Genomic DNA, 19086 nt, shown 5'->3' with positions numbered 1-19086 from the left:
AAGTCGTTTTTCCAGTAGTAAGAGGAGGCCCAAGAGAAAGAAGACCTATTGTGATTCCAAGTGTGTTTGGCCACTACCAAATAGACTACATTTTCATCAACCCAGGGAATGACGCGGACATCATATACAAACAATGCTTCAACCAGCTGGACCAAGAGGATAAAGCGCGCTTGGAGCCAGTTGACTACCCACTCACTAGTTTCTGTAACGAAGTTGTTTTTCCTCTTGGCCAGATATCTTTCCTAGTGCTGCTTTCTGACGGGAAGAATTCGAGAACTGAAGAGGATACGTTCATGGTCTTACCGGCGAATTCACGACACGACGTTCTTTTGGGGAGAGAATCCCAAGGCAACTTCAGCATGATCTGCTCAGGGCCGCATTCAGCAGTAGGGTTTCCAACGGAGACTGGGGTCGCTATCATCTACGCAAGCAAAGAAGTGCTTGTGACTCATGAAGCATGACCTTCAAAAACAAGTAAGCCAACCCCACGCGCGGAACCTAAGAAGTGGATTTTGAACAGGAAGTATCTGGAACAAGCAATCACCTTAGGTCCAACAATGTGACACCTGTGCCTCCACGGCCATCAAACAAATACCAAATCAATGAAACATTATATTTCATACTTCAGATTTATATAAATATGTGAGTCATTTGCACATATCAAATCTTGTTCGATTTCGAGCTCTAAATCGCTTTCTGGGAAGTTATACGCGAACTGATGCGTAAACGTAATCAGTTTAACGTGAAAAACACACCGGAACAATGACATGGGCTTAACATATCTTAAATCACCTTTACATAACTTAGAAATAAGTTTTGAAAGGTTTGGTGTGTCGAAATCAAGTTTATTCGCTTACAGGGACTAAATTCGACAAACTGCGAAAGTATGCCGATTCGTACTGTAACGGACAATCCAGAACATGACCGTAAGTTAAATATACCATAAATATCCTTTACATAGCTTAGAAATAGGCTTTGAGGGGTTCGGTGTGCTAAAATAAACTTTTTGTCATTCAGGGACTAAAAGCGTCAAAAAGTGCATAAGTTTGCATTTTCGAGCATATCTTACGTTCTGAATACATCCGGACATCCAAAAATTTATGTAATCATTAAAATATTTTATTTTAGTGATTAGCATGATAAAATTCCATTCGTCGCGTAATTTGGATCGTTTTTGCGTTCGTTACGATTTTCGTCGTAATTAAGCGAACCAACCGTATGACCAAACTAACCGACATCCGAGATATTTTTGAGCACATTTCAATTTCCCTATACTTCATGTTTATTTTAGTGTCTTGAAATGGGGTTAACCGGGCTAAAAAGTTCCAAAAATCAAGTTTTACAAGTGCAGGGACCATTTTTGAAATTTCTGGCAGATACATTGAACTTGGTCCATTTTTGAGGTTTTGATGGTTTTAACCAAAGGTTTTGCACTCTATGGGCTTGAATTTGATTATTTTAAGTATTCCCATGGTTTTGAAAACCATGTGCCCACTTGTAAGGTCAAGATCAAAGCACGATTTGCGAGAAACGATCCTAACGGTTCTCCGAAACCTATATATACCCCTTCCATTTCATTTGCAAACTCACCTTTGATCTGATTTTGTTCTCTAAGTTGAAGTTATACACTTCATACCTGAGAATAATTAGATCAAACCTCCATTTCTTGGACCTGTTGTAAGTATTCTTTCGTTCTTTTACGCATTTTAAGCGTGAAAGTCAAACAAGTGTTTGACTTTCAGCTTTGACCAGTCAATGGTCAACACGAAGTTCGTTTGAACTTTGTAACATGAGCGTAATCAAGATGGTCATAGTCCTTTATGACTATACCTACTGATTTCCACATTATTTAGGCGTAGTGACGAGTCGTAGTTTCGGTCAAAATGCGTATTCTTGCGTATTTTGCAACCAAACTACTTTTAGGTATCAAGACCCTTTGTTTTGATACCAAACTTGTTTTCAAACCTCGTTAAACATGTTTTAACATGTTTAGCTCGTCACTTTAGGTTTTGTGCTTATATAGGGTCGTAAGATAAGCGATCTAATCAATCGCTAAGACTTTCGAACCCGACCTGTTTGGTCAATCATTAGGATTCGACCAAACACATTTTGTGACCATAGTTGCATAAGGAATAACCTTCCGAGGTTATACTTTATGGTCACGTAGTCTACATAGTTGTATGATAGGTGATTATATGCCCTAGGAAAAAATGACCAAAATGCCCTTTTACGCCAAAATTCATTTTAAGCATATGCAACATAAATTATGACATCTAAACTAATTAGGCAATATTATTAGACATGATAAGGCATATAATACTTATCATAGGACTAGTTAGGCGGTCCGAACGCGTTTTACGCGAACGACACGTTAAAGTAGCGTAAGCTACCTAAACGGGTCGTATTGGGTCGTAAGCACTTAGGTTAGGTTTCGATTTAGGATGTAGGCTTTGTTAAACCATATTACATGAGTTCCTATACTCATTTAGTTTACGAAACCTCGTTCTATCTGATCTTCCAATTTAGGTCCGTTTATTAACGTAGTTACCTATATTAGGTGCCGTTTGATTTCCGTGATCTCTCTAGCTTTGCTTGGTTGTTATTCAAGACTTCTAAGCACCCTCAAGTGAGTACATAGTCCCCTCTTTTACTGTTTTTCAAACATTTTGGGGTGAAACACATGTGCCTACTTGTTACTTTCGTGCTTTTCATGTTTTTATATCCTATACTTGCTATGTTCATTAGACACTTATAGTACATGATTTCATTATGTTTTTGCTATGTATGTCCATTTAGTGCATACTTAGAACATTATTTTACATTGCATTTCATGCTATGTATGTCCATTTAGTGCATATTTAGTACATTATTTTACATTACATTTCATGCTATGTATGTCCATTTAGTGCATACTTTGTACATTATTTTACATTACATTTTATGCTATGCATTTCTGTTGCATATGTTCTCGTAGCATATGGACACATTGTTTTACATTTCTACCTTGTATGTTCACTTAGCATACTAGGTACATTATTTTCATAAAACATGCTTACATTTGGTATAACATTTGGTTTGTTTAACGAAACTAATACATTCATTAACACCGATCATGCCGCCCGGTAGTAGTTAGTGGTGCCATAGAACTTGACAACTCTCATTCCTGAAATCCTAGGTTTGTTTGGACGTAAGGAATGACCGAATCCGAAAAAATTTTTGATAACCTTTACTCTAAGGTTATCCTACAGTCTCAAGGCTTGGATGTAGACGTTTAACATTGCCGCATAGATGTTTGTATCAGTAAAGCATGTATTATTTTGCAAGATATAACTTTTGATTATAATTTATCAAATGCATTGTTTTGTACATTTCATTCTTATAGGGTTGAGTAAATGCTTTTAAATCAATAAATGCTTTTATTCACTATACATTACATTTGTTTACACATAAACATTTCAACATTTGTTTGAACATTACATTTTGGGTGGTTTGTTTGGTAAGTGATTTAAATAACGAGGCGTGTGTAATAAGATAAAAGCATGGTGGATACGCCGCTGGTACTTCCTATATATAAGTGCTTTTATGGTATTACATATCGTAGCGTTGTTTAAACCATTTCAAGTTTGACATAATACATTTTACACTTATAACATATCTTCATGAAACATTGTTTTACAATCAACACATTTTATACAAACTCATTTTGCTTGTTCATTTGTTTATCTGTGCGTCTGTCTTTTATATCATATGATTTCTTGTCACTGTTTATATGATTTATAAAAGAAAACTTTTTTACAAGGTTCATGATTTACTTTTGACAAACATTTTCTTTAAACTTACAAGTCATGAACCCTAAATCAATAAAACCTATGTATCTCACAGGCATTTTTATGCTGACGTACCTATTTTCACATGTGTTTTCAGGAGATGATGCATAGGATCGATCAAGATACACTTAAGCGAACTTGGGCCTTAGTAACATTAAAAGATGCAAGACTAGTTAATTATGTTATGTTTCTCTATTGTTAAGACATTGTAACTTCTTTTAATCAATAAAACAAAATTTAAATTTCCATGTGTTAGTAAACAATGATTCTGTTACAACACTCCCCGACGTTACCGACACGATTTGTTGTTTTATGTGGTCGGGGTGTGACAAACAATGTCAAAAGCAACACGCGTATCGCTCAAGCAGTTGTTATTCAAGAACATGGATGTCTTTTCCTGGACACCAACTGATATGGTTGGCGTTCCACGGCACATTACAGAACACAGACTTAACGTTGCTGAAAATGCCAAACCTGTCGTACACACCAAGCGCCACCTAGGTTCCGAAAAAACATGAAGCTATGCAAGAACAAGTCACAAAGTTGCTCAATGCCGGCATCATCAGAGAAGTACGCTACCAGACTTGGGTTGCCAGCCTAATAATGGTACAAAAGGGAAATGGTGGTTGGAGGATGTGTGTAGATTACAGAGATCTAAACAAAGCTTGTCCAAGAGACTGTTACTCCCTGCCTGAGATCGACTAAAAGATTGACTCCTTGGCATCCTTCCGGTGGAAATGCTTTCTTGATTGTTACAAGGGATACCACCAAGTGCAGATGGCAATCCAAGATAAAGATAAGACGACATTCCGCACGCCAACGGGATTGTATTGTTACACAAAAATGCCTTTCGGGTTAAAGAATACAAGGGTAACGTACCAAAGGCTAATGAACGAAACATTTGGAGATTCCATCGACAAGTATATCGAAGTCTACAGGGATGATTTAGTCATCATGAGACAAGAGGAAGATCTGATGTTGCAAAACATTCAGAAGACTTTTGACACACTATGAGGGGTGAACATCAAACTAAACCCAGTTAAATGCTCCTTTGGGATGGAGGAAGGAAAATTTCTGGGCTTCATAGTTACGAAAGATGGGTTCAAGGTTAACCCTGAGAAGGTGCAAGCAATTGAATGAATACCTTCCCCATCAACAATAAAAGAGATGCAGAAACTAGCAGGACGTTTAGCCGCGCTAACCCGCTTCCTCGCTAATCCTGCAGCAAAGTCATTCCCATTCATCAAAACCCTCCAAAATTGTGTGAAGAAAGACCAATTCTCATGGACCCCAGAAGCAGAACTTGCATTTAGAGAAATGAAAGATTGTTTGATACGCTTGCCAACTCTGACAGCCCCAATGAAAGATGGGCTATTAGTCATGTATTTGTCTATCACACCCCTTTCTAAGGCGGAAGCATGTGGTGTGATCATGAAAGGTTTTCATTGCATACGATTGGTAAACATACTACATGCTCATAAAAATAACTCCAAATGCAAAACATTACATAACTGAAATCATAGTTTAAGTGTTTACATCACGAGACAACATATTGTCTGAAAGTTTACAACTTTATTTAAGGATAAACATAAACAACATCCAGGAGCATGAGTAAGACCGATCGCACATCCACTTTAGTTACCAGAAATACATGTAAGTTTTTGGAAAAACGTCAACATAATGTTGGTGTGAATTCATGCAGTTCTTGTATTGAACGTTTGTATACTTTGTATGAAAAACATGGTATGTATCTTGTATAAATCAAGTATTTCTGTATGTATCAAGTTTGTTAATGGGTTGCAAGGCTATTATCATGTGACACGACATAGGAAGCATCCAAACCATAGGCATTTTTCTAGTTGTCAATTCACGACTAAGACACAAAAGCACTACTTGGTACTAGTTTTCACCAAGAGTGTGGCTGCCCGAGTACCCATTAGATCTAACCTTTTGTTCTGCGGTTTTAGTATGTACACGATTAATGGTGCTTATGGTACCCTATTCGTGACACGATTTCTCGTATCATTCCTCAATTCTTGTATCCATCATACCATTTGTAAACATTATAACATTTGTAACATGTATTTCACCCCCGAAGTTATAAAACTGAAAACAGTTAAAAGAAAAGGGGGAGCATGAACTCACAACTTTGCGTTCTTGCACCGTAAACTTCACCGGTTTTTGCTTATCTAGCGTCGTGACCTAAACGTGTTTTATTAACGTTAGTCACTAGACTTGTATCGCACAAGTACAAGTCACCATCTTTTATGTATTTGTTCTTTGTGTGTTAAAAATAATTTATATTTTTAACTATGTGTCTTACTTATATTATTTTCTCAAAAATAAATATAAGTATCTTGTATTTTTCACCCGAATTATGTATTTTGTCCAAAACTTCATTTCATGTTCATAACTTGTCCAAGTTATTTATTCTATCAAGTAATATATTTTCATAAATATATTTTCTCGTATTTGTCTAAGCATGTTGTATGTGTATTTTTGTATTTTTACTTCTTAGGAGTATTTAGTGTATTTTCAAGTCCTAATACACTATCACGTATAATACATACTACATACACTTAGCACAAAATTTGGTGATCAATATATATATATATATATATATATATTCTCAAAAATATACATACTTAATATCAATTTTTATCTTGAAGAAATCGTCATTTCTTAACTTGAAGTTTACACAAAAATTAGGGAAACCTTGGTAAATATTTTTAGGGAATAAGTTTCTCAAAAACTTATATTTTTCTAAGTGTCAAAATTTATAAAAATTTTGACATAGTTTCCCCTAAAAATGGAGGTTTCCCATGTTTTCAAAACATGTGTTTATTTTCTTTTAAATCATCATCAAGCATCAACAACTCATTCAACACTTCCCGAGTGTCAAAATCAAGTAAATTTCACTACATCATGAACTTGAAGTTTTTGTAAAAACTTGTAGTTGACTTACCATGTTATTTAGTAGGTCTAGTTACCCTTAAAAACATGGTTATTTGTTTGTAAATCACTTTATTAAAACATTTAGTCATTTACAACTTGTAATCACATTTCACAAAAATAGTTATTTATAACATCTTCTTGTTTCTCTAGTGTTTTTACACTTATTTCATCACCAAAAATAGTGTAGATTTAGTAAAAACCATGATCTTTCAAAAGTCATATTTTGAACTTGGTTTTCTTGGAAGATTATTCATAAATCTTGAATCAACAAGTTTAATAGTTCACTTTGTTTATCATTTTACATGAAATCATTTTTATTTTCAAGTTCATGTCTATGTATGAGGATGATCTTCTTGTGTTAACACATAATCATCCTCTAACTTGCTAGATCAAGTGTTTAAACATCATCTAGTAAGCTTTATGTGATGATTAACATCATCATCTCAAGAAATCAACAAACAAACATTACTCATGCACTAAACAATATCATTTAAACAAGATTTCATCATATGTAAAGCTTATGTTTCAAGATTCAAGTTCAAGTCTTTTAGTGTTCTTATGTTTTCAACATAATATATCTTTTATCCACTAAAAACATGAAGTAACAAGAGTTACAAGAAGCTTACTACTAGCTTCAAGCTAGGGAAGAAACAATGAAGAATATGGAGTGGATAATAGCACACAAGAGAGGTCCTTCAAGATCCAAGAGTTCCACACCTTCTAATCTTGCCTCTTACACCTCAAAATGAGCTTGGAATGCTTGAACTAAAGATGAAAAATGGTGGTGTATGGGATAGGGTGTTCGGCCGAGAGTCTGGGGAGGGAGGAGAAGAGAGGTGAGTTGGTGATTATGGTCCATGTTCTTCTTATAAACACAATTTTGAGTATTATCCATTGGTCCCTATGTTTCTTATAGTACTAGCACAATCTTGATTAATCCAAGAAAAGATCAATTTAGATTAAGAGAAGATTACACAATCTTGGAGGTGGGACCATGCTTGTAACCGTAAGTGTGAAGGGGGGAGGGGGTCCATGTGTAAATTTGATGGTAAGTAGGTTATTAGTGGAGGTTAAATGTAAAAGCTAGTGTTTTATATGTAGGATGCTTTATGTAATATGTTAGAGTGTTCAGGAGCCATAACTAGCTTAGAAAAAGTAAAACAATGCTTCTAGCAATATTTTGGTGTTCCGGGTTATGTCCGATTGTTCGGTTAGATACCGGTTCGTTAAAGTGCTCAATTGCACCGTTTAGTGTCCTTTATGTCCCCTTTTGTGATACTTTCAATTTCCGACACTTAGGAATGTATTCTGGATCAATTTGTCATATTTTTAAATGGTAAAATCTTGTTACAATGCTGAATTTTGCTGAAATATGTAAAATTCAGCATTTAAAGTGTGTTTCGGGTGCTTTTCAGTGCGTATTTTAGCTTCCGGAAAGTCTATATGTTAACCCTTGTATGTACTCTTGGATTTTAATGTATTCTTGTCATTGGACCTACACCTAGGCCCCAATTCTATTGTCTGACTGCTTTCTGCAGAATTGTTGACACAATGTGTCTTACAGGTGAGTTTACTAGTATTTCTGACGCAACGCTGTTCATTAATGCATAAAGCAATATCTTGTAGTATAAAACATGCATGAATTCACTTGTATAGTATGTAATTAGACAATGTTGACATTTAAGCACATATTTGCAGTTATCAAGTATTAATTAAATTGTACGGAAATTACCGGTTTGGTGCCAGTTGTCACATTGTCAGCGTCAGAAAAGGTGGTTGGTGCAGTCCTTTTAGTTGACCGGCAAGGTCTGCAATCGCAGTGTACTACGTAAGTCGCACTTTGAATGATCCAGAAATTAGATATTCTATAATGGAGAAGCTAGTTCTAGCACTTATTCATGCATCCAAGAGACTACGTAGATACTTCGGCAACCATGTCATCCACGTCCTGACAAACTACAATATTGGAAACATCCTGGCTCAACCAGAAATCTCAGGTAGACTCGCAAAATGGGCCATCGAACTAGGAGGTCACAATGTAGTTTTCAGACCCCGGCCGACAATCAAGGGTCAAGTATTGGCAGACTTTTTGACAGAAGTGCCAGACGATAAAGACCGTGAGTGTAAAACAATGGAAAAGCTGAGAAACAATTTGCTGAAGAGTCGTGGCTGTTATACACAGACGGCGCCTCCAACAAAGATGGTGCAGGGGCAGGCTTGATGTTGGTAAGCCTAGAAAAGCACGAATTTACGTATGCTATCTGCTTGGATTTCAAGAGTACAAACAACGAAGCAGAATACAAAGCTTTTCTCGCTGGGTTACGTCTAGCAATCAAAATGGGAGTCAAATACCTAGAAGCGCATGTTGACTCGTTGCTCGTGGCAGGTCAAATCAACGGTCAATACGGCGCCAAGGGTGATGTCATGGCATTAGACCTCGAGCAAGCAAAAACCCTGCTACAAAGTTTTGACTCTTTCAAGATTCACCACATCAACAGGAGCGAGAACAAGCCTGCAGATGCCCTGAGCAAGCTTGCGTCTACGAGTTTCCAACACTTAGCCAAGGACGTGCGCATTGAAGTATTGGGAAACCCGTCAGTCCCGTTGAGGCAAGTCGGTGTCATCCAACTAGGATCGTCATCCTGGATGACTCCTATTATCATGTACCTTCAGTAAGGGATCTTACCTAAAACATAGCGGAGCCTAGGAAGATACGACACAAAGTAGAACATTATCAAATGTCTGATGGCATCTTATACAGAAGATCTTACCTAGGACCCCTACTTCGTTGTGTAGACCCTGAAGATGCTAATTACTTGATCCATGAAGTGCATGAAGGGATTTGTGGCATTCACACGGGTCCTAGGATGGTTGTTGCAAAGGAGATGAATGCGGGGTATTATTGGCCAGGGATGCATTTAGACGCGGTAAAGGTGTTAAGGAAATGTAACGGATGTCAAAGGCACACGCTTAAAACCCTGCGCCCCAAGAATGAACTAGTCCTTGTTACGACGGCATGGACGTTTCAGCAATGGGGAATTGACATGGTTGGTCCTTTTCCCGAAGCCCCAGGAGCAGTAAAATTCATTATAGTCGCTGTTGACTATATTACTAAATGGGTGGAGGCGAAAGCTCTGGCATCAACAACAGCCATGGTGGTTTGAAGGTGTATCTAGGAGCAGATAATTTGTCGATTTGGGTTACCCCTAAGAATCATCACAGATAACGGAACAAACTTTGCAGCCGAAGACCTCCAAAATTGGTTTAAAGAGTTGAACATCGAACATACGTTCTCCTCGATGGCACACCCACAAGGAAACGGCCAGGTCAAGGCGGTAAACAAAAGCATCGTCGATGGCATCAAAGTGCAACTTGGAACTCAACGGAGAGGCTGGGTGGATGAACTACCAGTATCATGTGGGCTCACTAGACCATGCCAAAAACGAGCAATGGTGGAACCCCATTCAGTCTGGTGTATGGGTCAAAAGCAGTGATACCTACAGAGATTGGCCTACCATCCCCACGAATGTTATCAACGAATGACATAAATAACGAAAAACAACGAAGCTAGATCTGGACCTCCTGGAAGAAAGGGGAGAAATGGCGGCAATCAATAAAGCAAAATACAAGACAAAGTTGGAAAAGTACTACAACAGCAAGGTGCAAATATGCACCTTCAATCCTGGTGATTACGTCCTGGGAGACAATAAAGCGTCCAACGCTAAAAGACCAGGCAAGTTGGCTCCGAAATGGGAGGGACCCTACATCGTTGATAAGGTCCTAGGTAAAGGAGCATATCAGTTGCGCGCCTTGGATAACAAAGAAATACCAAGGAGTTGGAATGCCCATCAATTACGGAAGTGTTACATGTAAATAGCAGACATTATATTCTAATGTAAGGCCATGGGCCCAAAACAAACATCTTTAGTACAAGAAGTATTGATTATCCTACATCTTATCTTTTGTGAATTTTTTATTACAAATGCATACATTCCTTCGGGTGCACACGAAAACATCGCTGGCTTAACGATAGAAAACATTGTAGACCTCCAACGCTCGTCACGACCAAGTGCACAGTTGGATCGCCTACACACAATAAAACATGTCAGCCAACCTTCACTTCGTACCCACTTACACATGAAAGCATTGTAGACAAGGCAACACAAACATTGTAGACCTCCAAGGCTCCTCACCACCAAGTGCACAGTCGGGTCAATATAACACAATAACCTGTCAACGATCACTTCATAACATTTCAGGCATACGTGAAGAAAGTGTTGGAATAATGATAGAATAAACATTGTAAACCTCCAAGGCTCATCACGATCAAGTGCACAACCGGGTTAATCAAACACAATAACCTGTCATACCCACCATTCATTCGCAGCACCTGATCAAAGTAATTATCATATGCACAAATTGTAACTCAAAAAAAATTCACACAAACGATTTAACAACTAAAAATTTAACATATATGCTAGCAAAATTATGGCAGTTATGCATACAGCACAACACCATGAATAAGACATATCGTTTACAAACATTGAACAAGCATTAAATTGTCTGGAAATACACGGTCTATAGACCAAAACACTGCATGCAAGCCAGAAGAACAACACAGTTAGACTTGGTGACTTGTACCAGTACCACTAGTCTCCACATCGGCATCCTCAAGCACTTTCTTCAAAGTTTTCACAGCAATACCTTTTCGAGTCAGCTTCTCGATGACCTTTATAATACCAAACTCAAGGAATTCATACTCCTGACGCTTGGCCATATAATTAGCCGTGCAATCAACCTTATAGAGCTCGAACTGGTGATCTTTGTCTTTGGCAAGAGCAGCTGCTTTACCCTCGCCATATCCATCTTTACGTCCACTATCATACGCAGCACCACCCAGCTCGAACATGTACTTCGCAATCTCATCAGACTTCACCAATCGATCAGCAATCTACACAAAAGACAAAAGAAGAAATATAACAAATAAGAAGGAATATCAGACAAATTGAAATGAAAAGGAAACGTACCAAGGGGATGCCACGTGCAAGCAACCACTTGCAATCAGCACCAAGATCCTCAGCTAAGAGTTCCAATGCCTTGTTCTGAGTCTTTTGCTCTTCAACTGTTTTTTTCCAAGGCGGCAATGCGCGCTTGTGACTCAGCTTCTTTCTCCTTATGTGCAGCAGCCAGACACTCATATTCTTCGTTGTCCTTAGCTTTCTCAGCCTTCAATTTCACTACCTCATCATGTGCAGATTTTAGATCTCGGATAGATCTTTCACACGATGCCTCCCAATCCTTCTAGCAGTTAGTGTTGAATTGTTTTTCCTTTGCAAGCTTCTCTTCACTATCGTCAACCCTCCACAGCAACCCCTTTTTCTCAGAATTAAATGTCTCCCCCTCAGCAGCAAATTCCTTCTTGGCAACTTCAAACTCCAAAACGTCTTCGCCCATGGATTGCCAGTCCCTCACAATCTCTTGTGTAGTGGAGAAGAAGGTAACACCCGAATGGATATGATCATCCAAGAGGTCTAAACAATGACGATTCTTTTGGAACAATCTTTCTGCAGGAGGGAGTGACAATGAGTAAAACTCACGATAGTTACCAAGGTCATCCATCCTGGAGCACTGTGTCAAACCTCAACGGGGGGCATGAGGGAGATCATCATAAGTCAAGTTATTATCTGTCCATGACCCACCACCTTCCACCCTGCGAAACTCTGGACCCTGCCGGCTACCAGAAGGACCACCCCCTCCAGGACTAGGAGGCCCGCGTCGGGTGTATATTGTCCCTTGAGGGGTGGCCTCGCTTGACTTCCAGTCAGTTTCAGCTCCTTCAACGTGCACGCCACCCTCTTGAACCACCACACCAGGAGCAACACTTTGTACCACCTTCTCCGCAACATCGTTCTCAACATTGCCCTCCTTACCTTTTCCCTTTGGGTCAGGGTAAGGGGGCGATACATCAAATGGAACGGGGGGAGGAGATGTAGGTGGAGTAATCTTGGAGATATCAACCTTAACCCCAGAACGGGTAGACTTGGCAGATGCTGCAGTAAAAGACAAACAGTTATCCTTAAAAGGGAAGGAAGGATAGACAAAATTTAAACATAAGTAACTGGGAATCATACATCGAGGGGCGAAGGATGCCTTGAATATCTTCTCAAGAAGATTATCAGATTTCTTGCTAAAAACCCAAGGTCAACTTCAGATTCAGAGGGTGCAACAATCTCACCCGTAAATTTCAACTTTTTCTCAGATAAGACGACAGCAGCCTGCGCATCTAACTCACGCTTTTTATCTTCAAGAACCCTTTGCTTCTTAGCTAACATCTCGGTAAAGGTGATATCATCATCTGGGTCAGGAGCAGATCGTTTGACCCCTGCATTTAAACCAGACAATGAGTCAGAAACAACAACATAGTCCAATAGGTTGCTGCTAGAAGAACGCTTACGAGTCGGTTCATTGGCCGGCTCTTTAGCAGTCTTCTCTCCTTCCGTCTTCTTCCCCTCTCGCTTCTTCTTCCTAGTTTCCTTTTGTTCAGCAGCAGCAACAGTTGGATCCACGATAGGAGGAGTAGATACACCTTCACCAGCAGACTCTTGAGTAGGTCCCTGTTGTGGGCCTGCACGTGATGAATGGTGAATTAGGTCGTGAGATGAACCGGCAGATTCCTCACTCGAAAGGAGAATAAGCTCCTCTCGAGTAGGAACAACATCAACATCAGTTTCATCCTCAACAACACCTAAAATGACATTGGCATATGCAGCCATGCTCTCGTTGGAAGGGTGCTAAAAGTTGTCTCTAATCCGAGAGATCCACCCGGGTTCACCCTCAGGCAATGCCGCCACAAATATCCCACCAGCAACCTTGGGATCAAAAACATTCATCAAACTATAACCTGTTGAAAAACATAAAGGCATGTAAGATAATAAACGAAGAGAAGAAAGAACAAGACAAATAGTAAGGAAGCAATACCTCTTCCTTTGTGTGCATAAACTGGGTAAGCCCTAGGATCACGGGGCACCCACAACATACTCATACCAGCCGCAACAAGGGCCGTCTCTTCTAGTTGAATCATGGGAGTAGCCCTCCGACTCAAAGTCTTGTACCAGTCTTCATCAGCAAAGGCTATCGAAACCGCAACCCTTGGCACATCCTCACTTTCTGATCGATAATACATATCGATCGGGATAACTCCACGACGAATGTAGAAAAATTTCTGTTTCCAGTCATGCAGACTCTTTGGAGGGTCTCGTATACAAGGCAACACACCAGCAGAATGGGAGTTAAAAGAATAGAAACCCCCGGTGTAAGTCACGTAATAAAATACATTGAATTTCTCAAACGTCGGCTCTATCTGTAACGCCTACTTTCCATAAGATCAAAACTCAATACTTTATCGACAAAATGTTGGTGCATCCATCTGTCGACTACGTCTTGTATCGAGTCTTGCGTTGTATAGGATAGAACAGGGCACGAAAATCAAGAAAATTGTATTAGAGGTGATTTCGCCCCAAATGACATGTGGTCATTTGGAGCGAAACCCCATTGTTCTGATTTCGCCCATAGTGTCTACCAGCATGATTTCACTCATATGGTAACTTTGGGATTTCGCTCATATGAACATGATATGTCTTTGGAGCGAAATCTGATTCCCTATATAAGGGTTTGTAGGAGCGAAATCAGTAGTGATAGTTCTAGGTGTTGTCTTCCGGTGAGCCACGAAGTGCTGCCGAAGTGTTGTCAGAGCTTGTAATTGCTTCAGTAATCAATACAACAACAGTTAAAAGTGAATACGGCTGAGATCGCACCAAAGCATTAGTTTCCGCCTCTTGTTTTGGATAGGAATTCTTCTGATCGACTCATTCAGGGCCGAAAACGATCCTACAAGTGGTATCAAAGCTCAGGAGGAAGAGTTCTTGCCATTTCAGCTGCATTTATTCTGATTTTCTACACTTTCTTCAAAATTGAAAAATTTTTCTCGATAAAACCAGCTCAATTTCACACACAGCACTCATAATCATGTGTTAGTAAACCCTTGAAAGTTTCAAAGCTAAAATCGACCTAAATCTTAGTTTTTTTTTTGAGGTTTCGCTTGTAGTGACGCGTGAAAATGATGACGTCATAAGTGATTTCGCTCGAAATCATTCTTTGATTCCGCTCAAAAACGAGATTTCGCTCCAAAGTACAAGTAGGTTTCGCTTCAAAAGCACATTTAAGTGATTTCGCTCGAGTGTATAGTCTAATTTCGCTTATAGTTACCATCTTAATTTCGCTCCAAGGGTACAAGAGTTGATTTCGCTCGAAAGACCTATTGTGATTTCGCTTCAAGGTTAAAAGCTTGATTTCGCTCCAACGATTAGTGTGATTCGCTCCAAGTGCACACTACGTCTGATTTCGCTTTTGTGGAACTTTAGGATTTTGCTCAAACAATACTTGGGATTTCGCTCCAAATTCAATTTTGCCTAAACTTGGAAATTTGTGAACTTTTGGGACATTTAAACTGTTTGACAATTTGAACAAATAGTCCAATGAACATAACTCAGAGTGCCTTGCTTGAAAATGAAACCGGGACGTCTCAAAAACCACCTAAGCTCATGGATATTGATGATTACAATGTGTGGTCTGAACGGTTTGGAAACTGGGTTGACGCATATCATTTGGATGCCTGGGAACACACTAAAGAGCCGTATGTTAGGCCCACAAGGAATAATAAAATTAGTTAACAATTAGAGAAATGAGTACTGAAGATAAAAAGAAATATAGAGATGAGAAATTGATGGTGAGTCTGCTTCAGCAAGCGATAAAAGAAGATATTTTGATACTGCTTCAACATGATGGAACTGCTTATTCAATTTGGACAGAATTGGAAGCAAAATTTGTTGGAAGCGATGATATGCTCAAAAACAAAATGTCTCTCATGAAGAAAGAATTTGATTTGTTTCGTGGTTTGAAATCTGAGAACACCAAGCAAATTATCGAGAGATATTGTAACTTGGTGAGAAATATGTCGAAACTTGGTATTAAAAAGGATACTGATGAATTGATTGAAAAACTTGCAGATGCGCTACCTCATGAAATCTGGGGAACTTTTCTGATGATGCTGAGATCCAACAAAAAGGATTATAAAAAGATGACACTGGGAGATTTCATCAAACACCTGGAAGCTCAAGAGATGGAACAGAGGAAGATCGCCAGGATGAAGAATTATGATAGAGAACAGGACATCAGCTTGTATTTTAAAAGTGGTGTTACTGGAACGACAAATCTTTCTCCAAAAGTTGAAACTGCTTTCAGTGTGAAAGACTCTTCTGAAAAGAAACCTCAGGGATCAAGTAGCACAAGATTTTCATCATTCGATCCAAACATTTCTGCAACAAAGAACGGAAGAAAACTTCAATGCAATATTGTATTAAATCTTGAGAGTGATCAAGATTATTCTGAAGAAGTTGCTAAAAATCAAATGTCTTTGTTGGGAATGGTGTTGGAATCCTATAGTAGTTTTGTGGCCGGAAAGATCGGTAATCCAATGCTAACGAAAGAGGATTACGATCAAATCGATGCCGAGGAAATGGAATTGATGGATATTAAATGGTGCATGGCCAGTGTGTTGAGACGAGCCGAAAAGTTTAAACAAATTACAGGCCGAGATGATTTTCGTGAAGCTCATGTTTCACCTTTAGGTTTTGATAAGACTAAAGTTACTTGTTTTCGTTGCAGGGAAAAGGGGCATTTCAAGAGAGAGTGCACAAATCGAGAAGCAAGTGGAGCTCAGAACCCTTTCGGAAACAACGACTATCACAAAAAGGCGATTTATCATCAAATCACACCACCAGCACCACATCAGGCACAAACTGCTCATGGAAGAAGTATTGAAGATTCAAAAAGAGCATGTCTAGTTAATCAGGGCAAATATGACAATTTTAGCTGGGATAAATATCCTCCAACAAACAGCAAAGTGTGTTTGGCAGAACAAGATGATGAAAAATTGGCTGAAGGTTTCTGTTGGGACAATTTTTGCCCAGATCAAGAACTCATGGCCAAAGAGATGTCCAAAGACACTTCAAATGTTAAAGCTTTTATTGCAAATGCCTATGATCTGAAATAGGCAGAAAAATACAGAAAAGTCAGAGAAGCTGCTGAAGAAAGACAGAGAAAGTGTTGGACCGTTCTATGACCCTAAAAGTCAGTCAAGGTAGTTCATCTTCACATACGAAGGCGGAATCAACGTAAATGAAGTTACAACAGCTTATCCTTTCAATTCCTTATCTTTCTATTGCTTTCTGATAAAAATTTGGCAGAGTTTTAGCACCGTAGCACACACATACCCCATTACAAATGATGAACCGCTCACCCCTATATATAGAGTTCCTGGGTCGCTTATGTGACAGGTCATATAAGCGATCCAGATCCCTTGACACATAAGCGATCCATATAAGTGACAAATAAGCGGTCCAGAACATTACAATGACATATAAGCGATTCTAAACCTATTTCACACAATATTTACACATTGACCCCCTATTGACCAATCTTGACTTCAGACTTTTTGTAGACGCAGTCAACAGACATTCCGTGCATCAACAGACTCCCCCTTGGATGTTGACGTAGTCTTTATCAGTCTTCAGTTCCATAGTCTTCAGTCTTTGTCTTTTTACAAACTCTGTCTATCCTCTCAAGCATTCTTCACAGGTTTCAGCATTAACACCTGTCTCTATCTTCTATCTTCAAACTTCCCATTAGCTGTTGATCCAGACTCCCCCTCTCACTGACTCCCCCTCTCAGTATGCTGGAGTCTTGAGATATCTGGTTCAAACTTTTGCAGTTTGCCTCCGTTGGGAAATATCGTCCAAACCTGTTACTCAACCAATAACATTACAATTTATCTTTTCAAACAATAACCACTAACTCAATCAGCTTTAGAAATCCACCCAAGTTTTCAAGTTCAATTTAATGACCCTGAATACTTGATTAATCTACCAAGTTCAATTTAATGACCCTGGTTGATCTATTGACGAAACAAACTGATTTAGAAAAACAATTTTCCAATTTTCTTTCTGAAAATAACAAGTATCAACTTAATGAACTTGTTTGTGACTTTGAAAACAAACACATTTTCAACAATGTAAGCTCTCCTCAATCTTCAGCTCAGAATCTCCTGCATCTGCTTCATCTTTCTAGAATCCGACAATCAACTTTCCACTCTGGTTTGTCTAAAATAAAGCAGAAATAAAATCTTTTTGGATTTTAAGATGATCTAAACTAAGAAATGAAATAACAGAAAACTTAAATTGTAGAAAGTAAACTATTTACAACAATTATTTTTGGTAAGCATGTCAGGGAATCATATCAGCTTTTCAGATAAATTACAAGTACCGTTAAGCTACATTACATACTCAGACTTAAACAATTCACCTCGATTGTCAATATACTGATCCATCTTAAATTCTCATACAAACTTCAATCTATTCAGGATATCGTTTAAGTGTTTTAAGAACTTAGATCAATTCATGTGTCCCATCTCTTGAATATACTCCCGTATCCAGAATCCCAATATTCAGTCTTATAGGCAAGAATACTACAATGATGTCTGTACATAAATTAGGGGTTAAATGCGATAACTGAGGGATCTCAGGTCAGAACTACCGTTCCGCAGAGAGATATCAGCTTCGACTTTGCAGTGTGTCCCCTTTAGAGGATCTTTTTAGCTACAACAACTGATTATCAATTTTATTGTCTAATCAGCTGAGGGCTTTGTGCTATATTTCAAGCATTTTGGATAAAGTATTAGCCAAGGACTAGGTCAGAACTACCGTTCAGCAGAAGTCCCGGAATAATACCCCAGACATCATAGAGTATAACCACCTAGTATATCAGAATACGAGACCTTTCAAACGAGATTTCAGGGGTTACCTATATATCCAAGTAGTGTTCCCCACGAATTTCACCAGTTTGAAATTTTAGGTTTATATCCCGAATAAATCTACTAAATGTACGAAAACCTATCGACACATCGTTAGTGAGACTGTTTAACTCATTTTGTCTTTCCAAATCTTTAGCATACTGTAATTGTCTAGCTGATGTACTATCATTTTCCCTTTATACACAAGCTCTTTTTCAATTTTATCATGTTTTTGTATTTTTGCATTTTTTACTGTTTTTGCATTTTTCTGAAAATAAACTATATACAAACTATCTATCTCCCCCTAAATACCAAAACACGTAAAAAACCGACAAACCATCGCAGATTGTTTCTCATCTTCATCCGCAACAGTACTCTCATCAACGCTCACAACCCCAT

The 19086-nt window shown here is 38.6% G+C and overlaps 1 protein-coding gene across 1 annotated transcript; it reads left to right on the top strand.

The window, feature by feature from the left end:
* The first annotated feature begins 8652 nt into the window (after window positions 1–8652).
* LOC110901539 lies at window positions 8653–9946 on the top strand. Its single transcript, XM_022148359.1, has 3 exons — window positions 8653–8899; window positions 8965–9445; window positions 9544–9946. Exons 1-3 carry the CDS (start codon window positions 8653–8655, stop codon window positions 9944–9946), a joined length of 1131 nt encoding a protein of 376 aa, XP_022004051.1.
* Window positions 9947–19086: the final 9140 nt, after the last annotated feature.

This window comes from Helianthus annuus, chromosome 13 (genome assembly GCF_002127325.2).
Source record: "Helianthus annuus cultivar XRQ/B chromosome 13, HanXRQr2.0-SUNRISE, whole genome shotgun sequence".
NCBI lineage: Eukaryota > Viridiplantae > Streptophyta > Magnoliopsida > Asterales > Asteraceae > Helianthus > Helianthus annuus.
Note: the sequence above shows the minus strand (reverse complement) of the source record. Positions and strands in the feature narration are given on the sequence as shown.

What these genes read in the sequence shown, in the direction of transcription:
- LOC110901539 (XM_022148359.1), top strand. Translation starts at nt 8,653, where the DNA reads ATGGAGAAGCTAGTTCTAGCACTTATTCATGCATCCAAGAGACTACGT. An exon ending in AGTGCCAGACGATAAAGACC is followed by an intron (nt 8,900 to 8,964) that starts GTGAGTGTAAAA and finishes TGTTATACACAG; the next exon opens with ACGGCGCCTCCAACAAAGAT. An exon ending in TGGATGACTCCTATTATCAT is followed by an intron (nt 9,446 to 9,543) that starts GTACCTTCAGTA and finishes CATCTTATACAG; the next exon opens with AAGATCTTACCTAGGACCCC.